General features: G+C 42.3%; 1 protein-coding gene across 3 annotated transcripts in view; it reads left to right on the forward strand.

The window, feature by feature from the left end:
* The window catches only part of LOC137605660 (serine/threonine-protein kinase PAK 3), a 32872-nt gene extending 11433 nt beyond the window's left edge, over positions 1–21439 (forward strand). The window contains exons 1-16 of one of the 3 annotated variants that reach the window (XM_068330323.1): positions 5693–5863; positions 6832–7025; positions 7145–7245; positions 11674–11827; positions 11946–11983; positions 14171–14233; positions 15470–15625; positions 15712–15886; positions 16456–16519; positions 17406–17454; positions 17558–17670; positions 19191–19308; positions 19505–19604; positions 19849–20045; positions 20129–20266; positions 20642–21439. In XM_068330323.1, the coding sequence (XP_068186424.1) occupies positions 6854–7025; positions 7145–7245; positions 11674–11827; positions 11946–11983; positions 14171–14233; positions 15470–15625; positions 15712–15886; positions 16456–16519; positions 17406–17454; positions 17558–17670; positions 19191–19308; positions 19505–19604; positions 19849–20045; positions 20129–20266; positions 20642–20731 (1728 nt within the window). In that variant the 5' untranslated portion in view covers positions 5693–5863; positions 6832–6853 and the 3' untranslated portion in view covers positions 20732–21439. Of the gene's footprint in view, positions 1–5692; positions 5864–6831; positions 7026–7144; positions 7246–11673; positions 11828–11945; positions 11984–14170; positions 14234–15469; positions 15626–15711; positions 15887–16455; positions 16520–17405; positions 17455–17557; positions 17671–19190; positions 19309–19504; positions 19605–19848; positions 20046–20128; positions 20267–20641 lie in introns of those variants that run through there. The other 2 variants (XM_068330322.1, XM_068330324.1) reach the window with 2 other exon arrangements.
* The last annotated feature ends 107 nt before the right edge of the window (positions 21440–21546 follow it).

Here is a 21546-nt window from a genome sequence, read left to right on the forward strand (position 1 = left end):
AAATAATGTTATGTTACCTGTGGTCTCCTGTTGTGTTCTTTAGCTGGCAGCTCAGATCCCTGCTCCAGCCTGAGATTGAAATGACCAAAATCCGACTCTGGCATGGTTTTCAGCTAAATTATTCACATCTCTAATGCTATCAAGGAGCTTTTTTTACCCAAATTATCATATTTATGAACCTGTGTTTAGAAATAAATAACTGAAAAGTAGGACTTGCAAATGTGAGACCAAATAACACACAGGTGCATTCTGTTTGTCATTGTCATGTAGGTCAATATTGGATCATTCAGAAGTCATCAGGGAACTTCTGGAGTCGGTTAGCTGAGCTGAGAGAACAGGGGGTCAATACTTCTGTATAACCTACTTTTCAGTTTTTTTTATTTCTAAACACAACATAAAATGTTGAATAAATTTGGTTCCACTTCTTTCATTTTGTTATCTTTAAAGGGACAGTAAAGTTAATTTTTAAGTGACACATATGTTATTCATCATTATGAAAAATAGAAGAAAATATAAATTTGATGTGTGTAGCGTCATCCGTTTGGTCAAAAAAGCTTAAAATCTTTGCCAGCAGCTTCCGCATTCAGTGGTCACGTGGGTGTCACACGTCACTTGCGCCCAACATTGCTTGACAGCCATAAGAAACAATGCAGCTCTATACGCGATTTACACCAATAAGTATCATGGTTACCTGCGCGATAAACGGTTGTGTCAACAGAACAGCAAAAAGACGCGAAGACAAGGACCTCACGTTCTTTAGAATACCTTCTGGGAAGGTATCGCGCTAAAAATGCTAACGCGCTAGCCCGTCAATGGGATTGTCCATATTATGTTAGCATTGAGCTAACCGCATCTAACTGTAGTTGTTCTTAATTCCACAGTGAATTTATTTGAAAGTGGCGTCTTTTTGCTGTCCTGTTGACACGACCGTTCACCGCGCAGGTAACCATGATACTTTTGGTGTAAATCGCGTCTAGAGCTGCATTGTTTCTAATGGCTGTCAAGCTATGTTGGGCACAAGTGACGTGTGACGCCCACGTGACCACTAAATGCGGAACCTGCTGTGGCGAAGATTTTAAGCTATTTTGACCAAACGGATGATGCTACACACATAAAATTTGTATTTTCTTCTATTTTTCATAGTGATGAATAACATATATGTCACTTAAAATTAACTTTACTGTCCCTTTAAGTTTAAAGCCTGAAATGTGACAAAATGTTCAAAAATTTCGTGGGGGGGGTGGTGTCAGTACTTTCACAAGGCACTGTTTATACATTTACTTTTTTATCTAATGTGTTGCATCAACCCAAGGAGGACGATGAAGTAATATGCATTTTACCTTCATGCAGAAAACCCGTCAGACCAATGTCAGATACTACTTATTTGATGTTGCAGCCATTGATTTGTTTGCTCTGCATTTTCTGACTGGATGTTGACCTCATTGAGTAGACAGCAGTAGCTGCTGTCAGAATTTTTGTGTGCATATGTGCACTTGTTAGTGAGTCCACGTCTGTGCCTGACTATAAAAGTTGCAGGACATACTGTAGCCTGCAAGAATGTGTTCAGTAAATTGTTAATGGATTAACAGAGGCATCAGTCACAGCTGCTTTAGTCCCAGGAGGGCAAAAGCACTTGTGTGTCCTTATCATGTACAGGAACTTGACAAGGTGTACCATGGTGTCTCAGTTCAAGTAGCACAGAGCGTTTACCCTCTCTGTAACCATCAGGCTATGAGAGAGCACCATCACTTGCATTTCTATAAAATCTTAAGTAACATTTGGAGGCCATTGATTGGCAGCAAAGTGAATTTGTGTAAATGTTCAGCAATATAACACAGATCTCCCTGTTCCTTTTTGGCAGCTGAATATTTTTTCAAGGTCACCTACTTCGGCCTTGTGGAGTTAAGGCCAAGTCTTCCCTTGCCTGAGACACCTTGTGCTGCAGTTTCCACTCAGGTGCGGTGGGCACATTGCTGGTGACTCTAGTTGCCGTAGCATGTTGTGACATTCCCTCATAAATATCGGAGCTTTGCCTGGTTTAGTGACACGCCTATCTTCCAACCTCAAGAAACCTGTTTGCTGTTGTTATCATGACTCACCCAGCATCGGAGAAACTTCCAGCAGAGGCACCCCCACCTCTATTGAATCTCACAAGAGCCTGGCCATAAACTAGGAAGATGATATTAAAATGTGTTGGGACATTAGGGTCATTAAATGTCTCATTGAATTGTCTATTGTTTTGTTTTTTAAATGGCTAATTCCCTGCAGCTACACGGGATCAACATTAGCTTTCATTCAGGAGTGAACCGTTCAAGAAACTAGTTTCTAACTAAACCAGTAGATGTCATTTTAGCCTGGAGAAAAGCTGCAGGATTTTTTTTTAACTTTATCTAGATTAAACAGGCTTTGCAAAGCTAGTTGTTATGTGGGCAGGAAAAATTTAAACATGAGATGCTATCTTTCAAATCATTTCCTACAAATATAAGACACAGGCTAACAGTAAAGTTTCTGTCTGTCATTGTCTTGTTAATGTGAAACTTGTGAACAGAAGGCAACAGTTTATTAAGAAATACCCACCATGATAGTTATTTGTTTTAGATCAAAGGTTGATCATCAAGACTTTTCACATGAAATGTTTTGGTAAATATTTGTTTCATGATCTAGTTTATGTGAGTAAAGCATCCGAATGTGGCAAAAGGGACGAAACAAAGATTCGATTTAGAACTGCTTATCTCTGGAAGTGGAATGGAAACACAGTTACTTTCTACAGTTAAGTGTTTCCTTTTACTTTGTTTACCTAGTAGTTAATAAAGAAATTATATTGAAGTGTTTTTCTTGTAGCCTTGAAGTACCAGAGAGTCATTTGAAAATGCCTGTTTGTTATTTAGTCATCTTTTTAGACTATCACTGAGGTTTTATGGTTCTGGTTGTCCTGTTCAAACTGTCGAACGAAGATGACACGTCATCACTGTGAAAAAGATTGAGCTTTTTCAAGATTTGAGACTGCAGAAGGGAAAGTAAAGTGTTTTGATAAAAGACTGCTGTGCACACATGCAGTATGTGATTTAATGATATCTTAGTACTATTGTATCAATGCAAATCAATTTTTCTGCTGATCATTCAGCATCATTGCTTTTGCGAAGTTCATGTAGTGCAAGTTTCAACACACAAGATTTTGTCTCCTGTGAAATTATAGTAGAATTCTGTGAAGGCACATGTGTCATTTGTCTGAGGCAATTAGGAGAAGCCTTTGTTTCCTAATGTAGGTCTCCACTTAAGGGGGCAGCTTGGACGACCCACTTTATGGGGAAATTGTGCAGCACGTCGCATGATGGGCTTGGCCTCCGGGTGAGACAGTGAAGGAGTTTAAGATGGTGGTGGGTAGATGAGAGGATGAGTGATGGAAACATTTATTCTTGCCAGTTTCTCTTAGAATCAACTCCTGGTTGACTCACAGAACTACCAGACAGCAGAGTTCACCTCAGCTCCAGAGAGCCGTCAGTCAAACTGGGCGGGATATCTCATGAAATGATTTCTTACACGGTTTAAGGAGTCCCGTTATCCTTTAAATCAGGGGTCAGCAGCCTTAAAAGTTCAAAGAGCCAGATTGGACCAAAAAAACTAAAATCAAACCTGTCGGGAGGCGCAAAAAAATTATAAGCCTTATGTGAAGGCAACACGAGCTCTAAGTGTCTATATTAGTTTACTATCAAATTGATTAACTAGTCTACAAATGCATAATGAGGTTCTTGATTTTTTATTTTCCATGCAGCGAATCCTGGAGAGAATGACGCAACATGTGACCACTCTTTTGTACCGTATTTGGTGTTTTAAGTTACCTTCGTTTACTATATTACTGTATTATGTTTTGTTGCATTGATGAACTCGTTAAATCTGCTCCCAAATGCAGCTCACATATGGACGATCGCTGCTAAATGCAATAATCCCCGTTCAGTGTGTGATGGTGATGGTGATGGCGCCTCTGGACTCTTTCAGGGAGCGGAGGTGAGAGCCTCGCTGTATATCCCTGATGAATACAGTCAGCTTGAGCTCCAATGACAAAACAGTGTTTCCGCTTTTATTGATCATGTTTAGGTGATGAGTTCTCAACAAGCAGTGCTATTAATTCCATCATTTCTTCTTGCGGCTCGTCGGAGTTTACATACCTGCACAACAGCGCTGTTTGTTAAATATCGATCACATCACACGACTTATCCCGTTTAATTGACCATGTTGGAGTTGAACTAATGTCCTTGATTTGCTGATTGGTAAAGTTGTGTGTTCTTTCCTTCACATTTTTTTTTGCAGAGAGAAGCATGTCTAACTTTCTGTATTATCTCTGTTTTGTTCTCATTAGTTTAATGAATGAGTCATTCGTTTAATCACCATCTATTTGAGATATAATCAGGGGGACTGTTTGTGTGTTGGAACCACCTTATCCACAGCAGTAACTCCGGTCAGACAGCAGGCACCACACAGTTGATTTCTGTCATTTAATCAGTAACTTGTAGCATTACAGAACATAATTTTGTGAACAACTCAGTTTTGTAGTTCACCGTGCTCTCCAGAATTACCTCCATCCACTGGATGTGTCCTCCTTCAACAGAGCAACAGGCGCTTCTCCGGTACTGAACCCAGTCCCAATTTCACCCTCTACCAGAAAAACCTGGCCTGCAGACAGGCCATACATGCATAATATTTCACATAATAAGGCTGAACAAACCGAAACAGGAACACACTTGTTTGGATTAATGATAAAATAACTTCAGTATTCACATCGCGATTATTAACAGTGCAATTAGCAGCCAGCAAGGCTGGCGCGATTCTCATGACCAGCACACCTAGCCTGGCTAACATGATCATCCTCCAATTCCCGTCCAATCTGTATGAACTCATATATATGCACATATATGTGTACCGACAAGCAGCGGACCTTCTCCACTCACCACTGAATGGCCACAGCGCTGCTGTCTTTTATTAAATAGATAATGGAATCCTCGTGGCTCTCTCTCTCACAACTTGACACGGGCCGGCAGCATGTGCTCCTGGACAAAATGATGTGCCACAGCTGATGGCAAGGTGTAGACCCATCACCCGACCTCAGATGACCAGGGATGCTGGGAGTCTCACCCAATTGGTCAGGACTCATGTCACAGCCCTCATCACCCGCCCACTGTGCTGCCAACCAGATACCACTGCTTTCTCAAGCACGGGCTACAATTGCCTAGGACCCTACAGCGCATCTGAGCTGTCGTAAAATCTGAAGATGACTGACTGACTGACTGTGATGTAAAAACACAGCATTGGCTGATACTCGAATCTCCCACAGGTTCCTGAACGCAACATTCTCATAGCTGCTCTGCCATTGGCTATTACCTATTACATATATTCCTGGCATGCCATTGGCTAAGAGGGATGCCACTCCACCTCTGCGTGGAGCTAGATCGCAGCTTATAGAGTATCTTTGGCATTCGGCACTCGACCCGTGAGGTAGTCTGATAGTTTTGCGCAAATATAATAACTTTTTGAGTACGTATTCGCTATAGACCCCAAGAAAGTGACGGAGAAAAGAGGAAAAGAAAAGACGAAGAAAAGAGTTTTTTAGTCCATACAAACAATGCAAGCGATGATAGAAAAGCGTGAAAAAGGGATGCGTTTGGTTGATCTCGCCAAAGAATATGGCCTTAATGCATCGACAATCGCCACGTTATTAAAAAAAAGGAAGTTTAAGGAGTTTAAGGCATCACGTGGGTGGTTGGAGAAGTTCAAAAGGAGGACTGGAATTCACTCTGTTGTTTGGCATCGTGAGATAGGAGCGCATTAACCAAAGAGGGCAAAAAACAATGAGGACAGCTGTTAAAAGGTAAATGACTCAATATTCTTTACTCTAAACTTTGTTTTTTACGTTATGCACAACTCTCATTTATTGTGTAATAATGTAATCGTAATATGTATTTGTTACATGGTTTGTTATTTGTTATATAAATGTTATAAAACATGTCGGAATTTTTGTGGGCTTGGAACGGATTAGGGCATTTGCATGGAAAACACAACTCTACTTACGTAATTTCCTACCTACGTAATTTCTTCCGGAACCAATTACTTTTGTAAGTAGAGGTACCACTGTATTATTTTTTAATTTTGTGATGAATCTCCAAGGAGCCACAAGGGAGGCGCTAAAGAGCCCAATGCGGCCCCGGAGCCGCAGGTTGGCGACCCCTAGTTTAAATCTAAATAAACTCTAAATCGACTGTGCTGAATATCAGATCTATTCACAGAAGATCAGAATTATTCCAAATTTTTAAACCTACAGCAGGGATTTCTGTAACATGATTCCTTATGGAAATACTTTGAAACTATAACTAAGCAAGTTCTGTAAGTGTTCGACCTGTCTGAATGCAAATATCAAATGTTGATGTCACACCAAGTAAAATAAACACTCCCCATCCACTGCATCTCCTGTGCACCATCACCTTTATTCAGATCAATGTTTTGAATTGCAGGTACGTATTCTTGCCACTGCTGCAATGCTGAGGCAGTTTGAGTTATGCAGAAGTTACATCACCAATTAAGTGATGAATGACATTTTAATCTGTCCATATTTAATGTTATGGGGGTTTTTTTTGGGAACATAAAGCATGAAATCAAGGTATGGCAACTTGCATTTCTCATTTAAATCCCTTGATATTTAATCCCTTGTATTTGGCATACTAAGTTTTAGTCAAAATTTGTGTTATAATATGGTGATCAATATGTTTTTTACCCTTCGTCAGGTAGCTCTTGTATTCCCCCAGACAGTTTAAAAGTAGTGTGTCTCTTTGTCTTTGACAGGACATTGTGAGTGCTACTAAAGATGTCTGATAGTGTCGATATTGAAGAAAAACCACCAGCCCCCCCCTTGAGAATGAACAGTAGTTCCCGAGACTCTTCATCATTGAATCACGCCTCTAAACCACTTCCAATGGCTCCTGAAGAGAAAAACAAGAAAGTCCGCCTTCGTTCTATTTTCCCCGGGGGAGACAAAAGTGAGTGTCTTTATCTACGTCACTCTCAACACATGAATGTAGTTTTTGTTGAAATTACATTCCTACATACTAGAATACCAGAAACAATCCTTGAATTTATCTTTCTTCATCTTGTTTAGCAAACAAGAAGAAAGAGAAGGAGCGTCCTGAGATTTCCCTGCCCTCTGACTTTGAACACACCATTCATGTTGGATTTGATGCTGTAACAGGAGAATTCACAGTGAGTATCTCTTCCACCTGGCATTCATCAATCCATCTTCCACCGCTTATACGTAGTCGGGTCGTGGGGGCAGCAGCTTCAAAAGGGAGCCCAAAACTTCCCTTTCCCCATCCACATGCATCAGCTCTGACTGGGGGATGCCAAGGCATTCCTAGGCCAGTGTTGAGATATAATCCCTTCATCTGGTCCGGGGTCTGCCGCGAGGTCTCCTCCCAGCTGGACGTGCCAGAAACACCTCCCTAGGGATGCGCCCTGGAGGCAACCGGAGATGCCCAAACCACCTCAACTACTCCTTTCTACGCAAAGAAGCAGCGACTCTACTCTGAGCCCCTCGCGAACAGCAGTGTTTCTCACCTTATCTCTAAGGGAGACACCAGCTATCCGTCCGAGAAAGCCCATTTCAGCTGCTTGTATCCGCGATCTCGTTCTTTCGGTCATGACCCATCGCTCCAGCCCCAATTCTCCGCCCAATATCATGCTCCATTGTTCCCTCACTCATGAACAGGACCCCAAGATACTTAAACTCCTTCACTTGGGGAAGGACCTCATCCCCCACTCGGAGAAGCCAGTCCACCGGTTTCCTGCTAAGGACCGTGGCCTCAGATTTGGAGGTGCAAACCCTCATCCCCGCCGCTTCACACTCGGCTGCAAACCGGACCAGTGAGTGCTGCAGGTCACAGGCCGATGACGCAAACAGGACCACATCATCTGCAAACAGCAGTGATGCAATCCTCAGGCCACCAAACTGTAAAGCCTCCTCACCACGACTACGCCTCGATATCCTGTCCATGAAAATTATGAACAGAATTGGTGACAAAGTGCAGCCCTGGCGAAGGCCAACAGCTACTCGGAACAAGTCCAACTTACTGCAGAGAACCAGAACGCAGCTCTCACTTTGTGCGTACAGGGATTTGGATGGCCCTGAGGAGAGGCCCCCTCACCCCATACTCCCGCAGTACCTCCCACAGTATATCCTTGGGGACCCGATCGAACGACTTCTCCAAGTCCACAAAACACATGTAGACTGGATGGGCATACTCCCAAGCCCCCTCTAGGATCCCTGTGAGAGTAAAAAGCTGGTCCGTTGTTCCACGACCAGGACGGAACCCACATTGTTCCTCCTCAATCCGAGGAGGAATCGACAATCGGCCGGACCCTCCTTTCCAGCACCTTGGAGTAAACTTTCCCAGGGAGGCTGAGGAGTGTGATGCCCCTGTAGTTGGCACACACTCTTTGGTCCCCCTTTTTGAAAATAGGAACCACTACCCCAGTCTACCACTCTTACGGCAATGTCCCAGACTTCCACGCAATGTTAAGGAGGCGTGTCATTAATGACAGCCCCTCAACACTGAGAGCCTTCAGCTTTTCCAGGCAAATCTCATCAACACCCGAGGCTTGGCCACCTTTAAGTTGTTTAACTACCTCGGTGACTTCGCCCCAAGAGATTGACTTGAATCCCCTATCATCCTCCAGCTCTTCCTCTGCAACAGACGACGGATCAGTTGGAGTATTTGGATTCAGGAGTTCCTCAAAGTGTTCCTTCCACCGACCGACAACCTCCTCAGTCGAGGTCAACAATGTCCCATCCTTGCTGTATATAGCTTGGACGGTCCCCTGTTTCCCCCTCTTGAGGTGTCGGACAGTCCTCCAGAACAACTTTGGTGCCCTCCGATAGTCCTTCTCCATGGCCTCTCCGAGCTCCTCCCACACCCTCTGTTTTGCTTCCATCACAGCTGAGGCTGCAGTCCTTTTGGCCTGTCAAGCTGGGGGCTTGTAAGTATCCTTACACCCGCCCTGCGTCTCACGCCTTACACAACTCCGGAGTACAACAAGGTCCAACCCATATCCAGGAGTTTGGATCCAGAACTAAGGCAATGCCTGGAGGTAAGCCCCACCAGATCCAACTGGCAACGCTCCACCTCCAACAGAAGCTCCGGCTCCTTCCCCGCCAGTGAGGTGACCTTTCCACGTCCCCAAAGCCAGCTTCTGCCGCCCGGGTCTGGTCCGTCGTGACCCCCTGTCGTCACTGCCACCCATATGGCAGCGCACCCGACCCCATCGGTCTGCCCTGCGGGTGGTGGGTCCACAGGGGTGGGAAGAGTCCACGTTGCCTTTTCGGGCTGAGCACGGCCAGGCCCTGTGGCGCTCGCTGATGGGCCCTCCGTCCAGGCCTGGCCCCAGACTAGGGCCCTGGAGTACCAAGAGTACAAGACTCCCGACAACATAGCTCCCAGGATTCTTAGGGCACACAAACCTCTCCACCACGATGAGGAGATGGTACCTTGGAGAGGACCTGGCAATCAGGAATTAGAAAATTACATTTGTTGGAGGAAATTCATGCAAACACTGTCCACTGAACTGAGTCACACAAAGAAAACCCCGCAGAAAGACTTGGCAGAAAATAGGACAAAATATAATATTCATAGACAGTTTATGGCTTAAAAACCTGAACACAAAAATTTAAAACTGCCTCAATTAAAACAGCCTGATAATGACAAATGTCATGAAATGGTGGCAGCGTAGAGTCAGACCACCAGTAATATAACCAGTATTATTAGTAATAAATAATATTGGTGGTGCCCTTCAAGTAGAATCAGAACAGCTCAACAACCTCATAATAACTGCACAGCTTTCCTTGCAACAGCTCACATCGAACCGTTGCTGAGAGTGTTGTGAATTTATAACTGTCCCATTTATTAGCTGATACAGGCATCTGTTGGTGAAAGAGAAAACTGGTCAACCACAGACACAGGCAAGTTTTCTGTTCTAAGAATTAGAATGAGATAATGAGATGAAAAAAATCACAAATCTAGGCAACGTTATACCTTATAGTTGTGACAACCATGAACTGAATCAGGAGAATCTTTAAAGTGTTCTTAATGATGTTCTGAACTCCTTCTGAAATGTGTTAATCCATTAAGTGGGGCATCAGCATTGTTTAGACTCTCCTTTCTGAACGTCCCAGGCATGTATTTATAAAATCAAGTCAACCAATAAACAGATTCACATTAAGTTGATGAGACGTCGTCCTGCCTCAGAGGTCATATCTACGCAGGAGTCCTTCAGTGATTTTTGGTAAATTACATTTTAGATGCTGTTTCAGTTTTTGCAGATGATGTAGCACAACCCTAGACACACGGTTCATTCTTTCATCTAGTTTTTTCATTAGAGAAATGTTTTTAAAATTTGTGCCAATCCCTGACAGTTACATAATTAAAATACATACCTTATAGTGTATTTGGAAGATGTATAATAATATTGGACTAAATCTTAATCCATATTCCAAGAAAACATCAGAATGGTTGCCCTCAACCCTAGTGATCAGGTTTTGGTCCCACAGATGTTTAGTTTGTTTTACGTAGTCAGAGATGATGAGTCATTGTCTCATATTACCTCTAATGTAAATCTCTTGTTTTGTCATCTTTATTTAGTCTTGAAAAGACTATTTTTCCCTAGGAAAATAATGAATGAGCAAATAAAGACGTGTTGTTATTTACCTTTAAAACAACACAGACACTGTATGTGTTCCTGTATATTTGACTTTCAGATGAGCAGCACTCTTTCCATGACATCATTAAGAAGTGGTTCATTTGATAACCCGTCTCTTTTGCCACGTGAGACCATTTTAAACCAACCCACTTACATTTCACTTCTTTCATGGTTATCTGGAAGGATATGAAAGATTACTGTTGATTTGCCTTGATCACCCTCCAACAGTTTACTTCTCTTGAGCTCTTTACACCAGCAGAACAGTAGGCAATTCTTTTAATAGACAGATGTTAAAAATATCCACAAGTGTAGAGAAACAGCATGAATGAACCTCAGTGTTAAATTACAGGGTGTTAATGGCCATTAAAACTGTTTTAAGCATCGACCAAACATGTGCAGAAAGGCAATATTTTCAAGAATAAATGTGTTCAGTTTCATGTTGTTTCACATTAATGTGTCATATATGACTAGATGGATAGCAACATGTTAGCTTAGCATGAAGACTAAGAAGGGAAGGCTAGTGAGGCTTTGTCTACGAGCAACCTTGACACTCACTCAGTTAAAAGCAATATTTTGGTTTTTTAATCCTTACAAACACTGAAAACATTGTCAGTTTATCTCTTCACACATGTGAAGTCTTTATGCAAAAGAAAACAGTGACCAGACAGGATATCCTGAAAAATCAAAAAGCTAACTCCCCACAGTAAATTTCCAAGAAAAAATATTTTAACCTCTAAAGTAAATTTATTTTGATGACTTGAGACAACTAAAAGCAACATCTGGAAATAAATCATGACCATTCATAAATGATTCACTTCATTTATGCTGATTTCATCTGTTGACCACAGCAGTTTCTGACTGTGATTGAAGAAGCAGCAAGGAGACCAAAGCTCTCCTCTAGCTAAAATGTCATATTCAAGTTTTTACTTTCTTCTCTAGGGTATCCCAGAGCAGTGGGCTCGACTCCTACAGACCTCAAACATCACCAAGCTGGAACAGAAGAAGAACCCACAGGCTGTGCTTGATGTCTTAAAATTCTACGACTCCAAAGAGACTGTGAGCAACCAGAAATACATGAGCTTCACCTCAGGAGGTAAGCAACTCAGAAATACAGATAAAAGCAAATGCAGAACACAAATATGAAAAAAAATGTCAGTTTTGAATTTTATATTCTAAATACATTTTTACGTGTGTGCTCCTCTCCATTTCAGACAAGTCGGCACATGGGTACATCGCAGCAAACACTCTGGTGAGTTCTGTTAATTCCTAACTTATTTTGGTTGTGTTTTTCTGTCAGTCTTATATCTGATGATTTGACTTTCTTAGACTGTCTGCTACTAGTAAAAACATTAGAAGAATATTGTAGAGCATCATACAAACAAAAGTACTAAATGTCTGGAACTAACAGGTAAGTTGCAGCGTTTATGCAGCTCTAAGTCTTTGCTGTGAACCTCTCTGATTTCACTGCAGCAAATCTTCCTTGCTTACTCTCAGTAACTCACTCCATCATGAAATCTCTGGAATAGACTCTTTCTTTCCAGAATGTTTGTTGCCTGTAATGGACAAAAAGTGTGTGCTGTCCTCTGGAGGCTTACCGCCATCAGTCTGCAGTAATAATGCTCTAATTGGTATACATGCCAATCAGCTTCTTGCTCAGAAACGGTGACCGCTCCATGAGCTGCTGCATCTGCTCACTGTTTATTTTTCCAATCCAAAAGCCAGATTTTGAAATACCCATAGATGGGCTTTACTGGGAGGCTCAACTGCATCTAGAAGGACCCCTGCTGTGCTGACCTCATTCCTGGCTTTGACCAGAGTAATCTATGCTTTGAATGCCCCTGCCTGCTCATGCTCAGCTGGGTGAAAAAGTGGAATCCAAGTCTTTTCAGTGAGATTCGCTGCCCTAGGCAAACCACAGCAGTGCCTTTTAATGCAGTGTTATTACTTGAAAGGCCTCTTCGCCTGCGAAGGACAAGTGGGTGTTGTAGTTTCTTTTTGGCCCACTGGTGGTATTTGTGAATATCTTGGTCTTGCGCCGTCACAGTGGTTCGTGGTCTGCAGAAGTGACTCAGCTTTTGGCTACAGTGCCACACTTTTCATCCGAGGATTGGGCCGCAGGCAAGCAGAACTAAAGGAATGGTGCCAATATTTGTTCTGTAGAAGCAAACTGTCTCTTTTAGAGGGAAACGGTAACCTGTCAGGAGCTGCATGATGCTGTCTATCAGACTACTGTCTAATAATATTTAAGATGGTGTCTTGCTATTGAGGAATAAAATAGAAATACAACTGCTATCACTTATTTTCCCACAGGGTTTATTTCAATAGCTATGAAAAGAATTGAAAGTCAGGTTGTAAGGTGGTGTTTGTTAAGCTTCATTGAGCATCTGTTTGAGCCCTTTTAGATGATGAAGGGCCTCGTTTTGACCAAATTTCAGTGCATTCGTAACTGCAGATAATGGTGCCTAAATTGAGGACATCTTTACTATGTGTTGCATCCTAAACCGACTTTTGTTCAGACTAGAAAGTTGAAATTAAATTTAGAACCTCTACTCCTAGGTGAATTTCACCTTGGAGTAAATCTGCTCACCCATTTTTTTGCCTTTGTCATAAGTAGAAATGGAAATTAAATCAGGAAAAGTGCTCTTTTGGCATAGACAGGATAGCAACTGTCAATATGCATTCACAGCATTAATGAAAGATTCCCTTCACAACAGCAATAAACAAGTTGATTATAGAAGTGTATTTATTACCTGATCATAATTGTACCTTGAATGGAAAGTGTTATAACAGGAAACAGGTTTTATCCATTTGGATAAATGAAAGCAGCTACTTCACTTTCCCTGCTGCCAGCCTGTGACTGTAGTCTTTTCTCACCAGCGAAATCATGTTCCTCTCTGAGTAAAACATATCTTCAAGTCTCCAAAATAAGCATAAATATCACAATCAGCAGAAGCTTCTCATGTGGAATCATGCAGTATAAAATGGCAGAAAGTCTAGTTGTTGTTTTTTTTACCACACTGTAATAACACTATAACAATGATTAGAGATCAAATACTTTCCCTGCTAGCAAACATACATGAAAACATCGAAATGTCCACTTTTAATTTGAACCAACATGTGGGTGTGGTTCTGTGCTACTATGACCGTACTGGATGATAATGAAGGTCTAAACTTACAAGCGTTGTTTGGTTGAAGTCCATATTAAATGTCCAAATAAAATAAATCTGAAGGGAAATCATGACATGGAGAGGAAGAAATGTTCAAGGCTTGGACCTGGATAATCCTCAGGTGGTCCAGAGGATGAGTTACAAACCAAACATCCATCCCTCTGTAGCATACCTCTGCCCTACCCACTCCCCAGAAGTCCACCTCCTCTTAAAAAAATTGTATGGGTTTGTTTTGAGTAAATCCTCCCATTCTCAACCTTCACATTCAGAACCGACTGCTGTCATCTGGGCCTCCTGTCAGCCTTAGAACCTGCAGCGCATTATTTGACAAGGTAACTTCTCCATATTACTTTCCATATAATGTATCCGCATTGGCTTTGAAGCTAAATTTGATCTCTTAATTCTTCATATGCCAGCTAGCCAATGCAAACCACACACAAATATTAGATTTTAGAGCCATCATTACTCTCTGTATTGAAATCTCCAGGCGGGTTTGATTTGAATTTGAACTTTTTTGTTTTTATAGATGTACATTTTACCCTCAGCAAGAGCTCCTCGTATCTTTTTTTCTTAAACGGACCATCTCTGTGATGGCAGGGCAGGGGGGGCATGCCACAGAGGGTTGTGATGACTGAAACTGCATGTATTGAGCTCATGTTCCATACAAACTGAACCACATTGCTGACAATGCTTGCGATTTCATTATCATTTACCGCATGATTGAGAAGAAAACGCGACACCTCTTACAGTTAGATAGACACTCATTTCTGCACTGCAGTTTTGGCCCAGTCCTTTCTGGAGTAGTAGTAGTTTCTGGAGTAGTCCAGAGAACAAGTATAAGTGAATGACTGGGGCTCTCCTTCTGAAAGGCTTTCCCTTGAATCTTTAGAACTAAGCTACTCTGCTTCATTTTATGCATGATGGGACTGGAGGTGGATGAAATGTTTCCACTCCTTAAGAGGTAGATGATCCAAAGCTAGCAGAGTTTTGGATGGCTGGAAATTAAGGCCGAACATTAGGCTTCATAAATATGGCTGAGGCTTATTAATCACACTCATTACAAGGTGTCTTTCATATCAAGAGGATGTCAACAGTTCATCACCATATTGCAACTCACTGCAATGTGGCAGCATGTTTTCTCTTAGACGTCAGTTGAATTTGTCATTTAAAAAAGTCAGCTAAACTACTCTGGCACTCACTGTTTTAATGCTTTTCCCTCAAGCTGTCACTGAACACATAATATCTCAAGTCACTATCAACAGAATCCCTCCTGAGAACTGCAGTCATTTCTGTCATTTGTGTTTTGCATAAAATGTCAGATGTACTGTTACAGGGTCAAGTATTCCAGACGTTTGTGATTTGTTTTGTGAGATAATTTTTACATGATCTATATCTACCAACATGATTGATATGGTGTATTTTTCCCCACCAGTAGGACTTGTATGATAAAGATCCTTTGAAATCATACTTGTTTGGAGGGATTTGCTGGACATTCTGCACATAATTATTTTATTACATGCAGCTACATGGCACATGCATCCACATTCACTTATATCTCTGCCCACCAGGCTGCCAAAACATCGTCGTCAGAGCCCCCAATTGCTCCACCTGTCTCAGAAGAGGAAGATGAGGAAGAAGAGGAAGAGGAGGAGGAGGAGGAAGATGAGGATGATGATGACGAACTGCCGCCTGTCATTGCGCCTCGGCCCGAGCACACCAAATCCGTGAGTTCACAAGCTGCGAGTGATGAAATCCTTCTGCTGCGACTGCATCCCTCCTGTCCATGTCGTCAACTCTGTCCCCCTCCCAGATCTACACGCGTTCCGTCATGGACCCGCCAAAGCCCCCCACACCCGTGAAGGAAGTACTGACTCCCCCTGAGCCGCAGGACCAGCCGGACAACATGTCCAACACCATGTATCGCCACACCGACCGCCAGAGGAAGAAGTCCAAAATGACCGATGAGGAGATTTTAGAGAGACTCAGTATGTCTTCAGTTGTTTTTATGTTTACCAGGGAAGAGAGTTAGAAACACTCCGACAGTTTCACCAGCCACAAAAATAGTAAACATGGTGGAAAAATTTACATCATATCTTGTATATTTAAGTTCATAAAAATATACATAGTTATATATTTTCACTTCTCTAAACTGTTTTTTACATTGAGTACCACTGATTGAATTGTTCTATTCCTAATTGTCACATTTCAAAATTTTGATTGTGAATAATTCTTTATGCTCAGAAAACTAAAGGCCCGTTTGCCTTTCATTCATTACTTCTGGTGCACCTGTTTTGTGTGTCTTTATAAATTCTGCATTAAAAGGGAGAGAAACTAATGTCGTCAAATTTGGACAAATATTTTTGTCCTTGCCTTCATTCGCCTCAGACCATTCCAGTTTACCAAGATGCATTGCAAAAATATAAGTGCGGCACAACTGGCAGAACCTTTTCCACCTTTTTATTGCAGGAATATGTTCTTTCTCGCGTGGGCACACAATGTATGTTCCCACGCAAGAGTCAGCCTTTAATACATATTTACTTTTTCTTTAACCTAGGGAGTATTGTGAGCGTGGGGGATCCTAAGAAGAAGTACACTCGCTTCGAGAAAATAGGACAAGGGTGAGTCCGTCTACAGCTCATCGTATTTTTGAGATATAACAATTTCAGGAGCATTCAGTCTGCGCAGGAGGGATGGAGCTGTACAGAGACCACTTTAGTAGGCAGTGCTGGAGGGTCTGGCTGACTGTGAAGATACCAGAGAGGAAATGAGGGCTGTATCCTGAAATGGCCAAGGGTTAGATTAGTTCAGTCATGGTGCTGTTCTGTCATCCTCCATCCATTTGATATTGACAGTTAACTATTCGCCACCTACAGATTGCAGTCTAAGTATATATTTGTTAATTCCTGGAGCTATAGTTTGCTTCTTCTGACTGTACATAGGTGCAGAGAAAAAGGGATAAAAAAGAACCTTGAATTCATAACTGGATTTAAGCTGAGTTGCATTTCCAAATAAGGACATGAATGGCTGTGTGCTATTCATCAAACCATCAGTTGGAAACCGTCAATCTCCTCTGGTCACAGTGTAGGAAGCACAAACGATTTGTTAATGAAGCACCAAAAGTAACTTTTCAAGTCTCTGACATCAGGAAAGATGAAATAAAAATGCTAAAAAACTAGTAAACGTGCTAACTCATTCACAATCCACTTAATGTATATCCGTCTGAGCATAGAAGGTTTTTTTGTTATGCATTGATTATAATTCATCTGTGGTCTGAATGATGCATAAAATTATTATTCATCCTCACCCAATTGATACAAGAATGTGAGCAGATCATACTCAGCCCCCCTAAACCTGTTTCTTAATTAACCCTAAATTAATCCCAAATTATATTTTTTTTCACAGATTCCTATGTAAACAAAAATATTAATCATAAAAACTGTCAAATGGTAAATTTAGTGGAATTTATGGGTTAGTCAAAGTTATTTTGATGTTATCTTTCACCAGAGCATCCGGCACTGTGTACACTGCTATTGACATAGCAACGGGCCAAGAGGTATGTCACCTTCTAACAGCGATGACCCATTTAAATGATGTCTTTACTCAGCTCTCAGACGGCTTGCTGTTCTTTTGAGCTGGTTATTCATCTCTTATCTCAGGTGGCCATCAAGCAGATGAACCTGCAGCAGCAGCCCAAGAAAGAACTGATCATCAATGAGATTCTGGTGATGAGGGAAAACAAAAACTCAAACATAGTGAACTACCTGGACAGGTTAGTTTTTACAACGCAGCGTCATATTTCACGCAAATGTTAATTTAAGTAAAGGCCTGTTGGGTTATTTTTAGGGCCAGGACATCACTGCCTGTAAATCAAAGGACTGACTAAAGATATCTAAACAAATGTCAACAAGTTGTCGTCACTTTTACAAACCATTTTACCATGTGATCATTTATACATTACCTGTGCATGCCTATAGGGAAAAAGACTATACATCATCTAAAAAGTGATTTACACTAGAAGGGGCACAGTCATTGTAACTTTTCAAGCAATTGTGAAATATTTTAATTTGGCAGTAGCAAGTGATTACTATTTGAAAATACATGTTGTTAGCATTATTACATGGACTGTTCACTGCTGGTGTCGCAGTGGTTAGCGCTGTCGCCTCACAACACGGCGGACCTGGGTTCGAGTCTCGCTCTGTGCGGAGTTTGCATGCTCTCCGTGTCTGCATGGGTTCTCTCCGGGTTCTCCGGCTTCCTCCCACCTCCAAAAGGATGCGCTTCAGGTTGATTGGCCATTCCAAATTGCCCGTAGGAATGAGTGTGTGTGAATATGGTTGTGTGTCTTTGTGTGTGGCTCCGTGGTGCACTGGCGTCGTGCCCGGAGTGTCCCCCGCCTCACACCCTATGCCGCCGAGATAGGCTCCGGCTCCCCGTGACCCGCTGCGGCGGATATAGCGGCGGTAATCTGAAGATGACTGACTGACTGACTGTTCACTGCTATTCTTCTTCTTCATCCTTTTGCCTGTTTTTTGGTGGTCAGCATTCATCTAAAGGCACATTACTGCCACCTACTGTCTTAAAATAGGGAGTAGGATCAAATGACACAGCGTTCGTCTTCTGTGACATGTTTGTTGACAGACAGCTCGGAGGAGATATGGTGCCACATTTGTTCAGACTAACAATAACATCATTGCCTCCATTTGAGCTTTTCTTTTCAGAACCTTTTCTCTGTTTCATGCTTTCAGTGTTTGCTTATTGTTTAATCAACATCCTCCCGAACAGAAACCTCAAACATAGGAAACAAGAAGGTTCTGGGTTCATATCCCGACCCAGTGCCTTTCTGTTTCGTTTTATATGTTTGATGTGGGTTCCTTCCAGGATCTCCAGCTTCCATGCAGTAGAGATGAACTGGTGACATTGAATTGTCTTTACTGTAGGTGTGCATGTGTGTATGGATGGATTGGCACCAGCCCCCTCTGACCATTTAAGGTTAAGATGTTGCAAAAATGAATGAAATGATGTTGATGATATTGGTATTCCAGTTTTTAAGAAAAATTGAACTTTTGCTGCATTTCTTAATTGGCTTCATTATTTATACGTCATTTATAAAGATGCTTCTCTATGCTCTTCTTGTTGGGAAGGTCTGTTCTCATTCTCATATATGAGAATGAGAACATGTGCCAGTCTCAAGCCTAAATTATTGATTCTTCAAAGCTGTGTCTGAGCTGAGAACCCCGACATGAAATACAGTTGTACCACAAGATATTTAGCATTTGTCCTCTCCTTTAGCTACCTGGTAGGAGATGAATTGTGGGTGGTGATGGAGTACTTGGCCGGTGGCTCGTTGACAGATGTAGTGACTGAAACCTGCATGGACGAGGGCCAGATTGCTGCAGTCTGCAGAGAGGTAAGGAGCCAAGTTTAGACATCATCAGCACCGCCCACTGTTTCTGTGATGACAGTGGTCTGATCTTTACAATCAGGTGGACATTTGAACAAACTATAAAGTCAGGCAAGTAATAGAGCCTAATGTATGTTTCCTAGGGACTTGCCTCTGGATGAGGGGTGTCATGTGTTTTTTAAGCTTATTTCTCACTCTGCAGTGTCTTCAGGCCTTGGACTTCTTACACTCCAACCAGGTGATTCATAGAGATATAAAGAGTGACAACATCCTGTTGGGAATGGACGGATCTGTCAAACTCAGTGAGTGTTTTCCCTTTTTAAATTTCAAACATGTAAAACAACTGCTGGCATAAGAATGATAGAACTAAAGCAGAAAGCACTATTTCTGAGAGAATTATTTAAGTTCTGTACGTGAAACACCAACCAAATATATGTAAATATAGGTATATATGCACAAGTAATGCTTTGATATACTGAAGCAGAATGCAAACAGAGAATATCATGCACCACTGTCTCCCCCTCCCTCCATCTCCTCTCTCTGCAGCCGACTTTGGCTTCTGTGCCCAAATTACTCCAGAACAGAACAAGCGCAGCACGATGGTTGGAACGCCCTATTGGATGGCGCCAGAAGTGGTGACTCGAAAGGCTTACGGCCCAAAAGTGGATATCTGGTCTCTGGGAATCATGGCGATAGAGATGGTGGAGGGAGAACCTCCCTACCTGAATGAGAATCCTCTCAGGGTGAGAGACAGGGGAGCAGGATGGTACTGCTCTTGTGGTGACTTCATTTGTGACTTCATTTGGTGGTCTGTTTGACTTCCCAGGCACTGTACCTGATCGCTACCAATGGGACCCCAGAACTGCAAAATCCAGAGAGGCTGTCATCTGTGTTCAGAGACTTCCTGAATCGCTGTCTGGAGATGGATGTGGACCGTAGAGGCTCTGCCAAGGAGTTGCTGCAGGTAGACCCAACTTTTTAAGCATGTGTGCGCAAACCCTCTTTGCTCTAACAAAATGTTATTACTTTTTGGACCAAACCTGATATATAGATATTGTCTTAATGAGAAATTTTAATGACTGTCTTGCACATAGACAATGGCCTGAAATTAAAAAATCACACAACACAATCTGATCTCTACTTTCAGTTATCAGGCCTCAATGCAAAGGCATTTTGCTAATGCTAACACTGCTTCTGGAATTAATGTAATACAAACTTTTTTTTAAAGTTAAAGCTTTGTCTGCTAATCTTCATGCCCTGCAGACCCCCACTTTAGATGACAACTGTTTCTCATTTTAAATCCACATCTACATGTCACTATCCTCTCTGTCCTCTGCAGCATTCCTTCCTCAAGCTGGCGAAGCCTCTATCCAGCCTGACACCTCTGATTGTAGCCGCAAAGGAAGCCATAAAAAACAGCAGTCGATAGGGAGTGTCCCCACCTGAGGCTGGAGCCCTGCCTGTGATGTGTGTGTTCATGGGGGCAGGGGCTTGGGTGTATGGGCTGTGGGTGATGTGAAGGCGATAGCACAAGGGGTGGGGTGGGGGTTGTGACTTACGGTGACAGCACAAGGACTAAAGACCCCCAGGCCTCCTCTGCCTTGCAGCCTCTGGGGCCACGCTGCAGAACAGACCTTGCCTCCTTGTTTACATCTCCAGCACTCTGTACATTTAAAGCAGTCCATCACGAGTACATGTGTGTTTGTTGGAGGGTGTGTGTGCAAACTGTACACATTTTGTTATGTCATATGTCTTGTTTAGCAGCAGTCACTCCTCAAACCATGAAAACATGGCTGAAAATAAAATATGCTGGTGTTCAAGAGAAGACTTATGGGGGAAAAAGTGACAAAACTAAAGAGCCTGGGATTCCTTCCTTCCAGACTTTATGCTCGGTCTTCTCATCTCTACTCCCTCCATGGAGCTTATTCAGGCCGACTGGCATCTGCACTGTCCTGTTGATGTGACAGAGTGACTCTGGGACACAATATTTGCCTGCATGACGATGGCTCTGTGGAGAAACATTGCTGCTCTACTAATGATCACATCTCAAGGGTGTGTGTGTGTGTGTGTGTGTGTGTGTGTGTGTGTGTGTGTGTGTGTGTGTGTGTGTGTGTGTGTGTGTGTGCGCGTGTGAGAAGGGATTCAGCTAAAGGGCAACAGTCAGAAATAGTTTGATGTGACATACGCGCTTTAACATCTTTTATTAAGCTGCTTTATCTCGGTGAAGACGTGTTGGTTTCATAT

This window comes from Antennarius striatus, chromosome 13 (assembly GCF_040054535.1).
Source record: "Antennarius striatus isolate MH-2024 chromosome 13, ASM4005453v1, whole genome shotgun sequence".
In the NCBI taxonomy this organism is placed as follows: Eukaryota; Metazoa; Chordata; class Actinopteri; order Lophiiformes; family Antennariidae; genus Antennarius; species Antennarius striatus.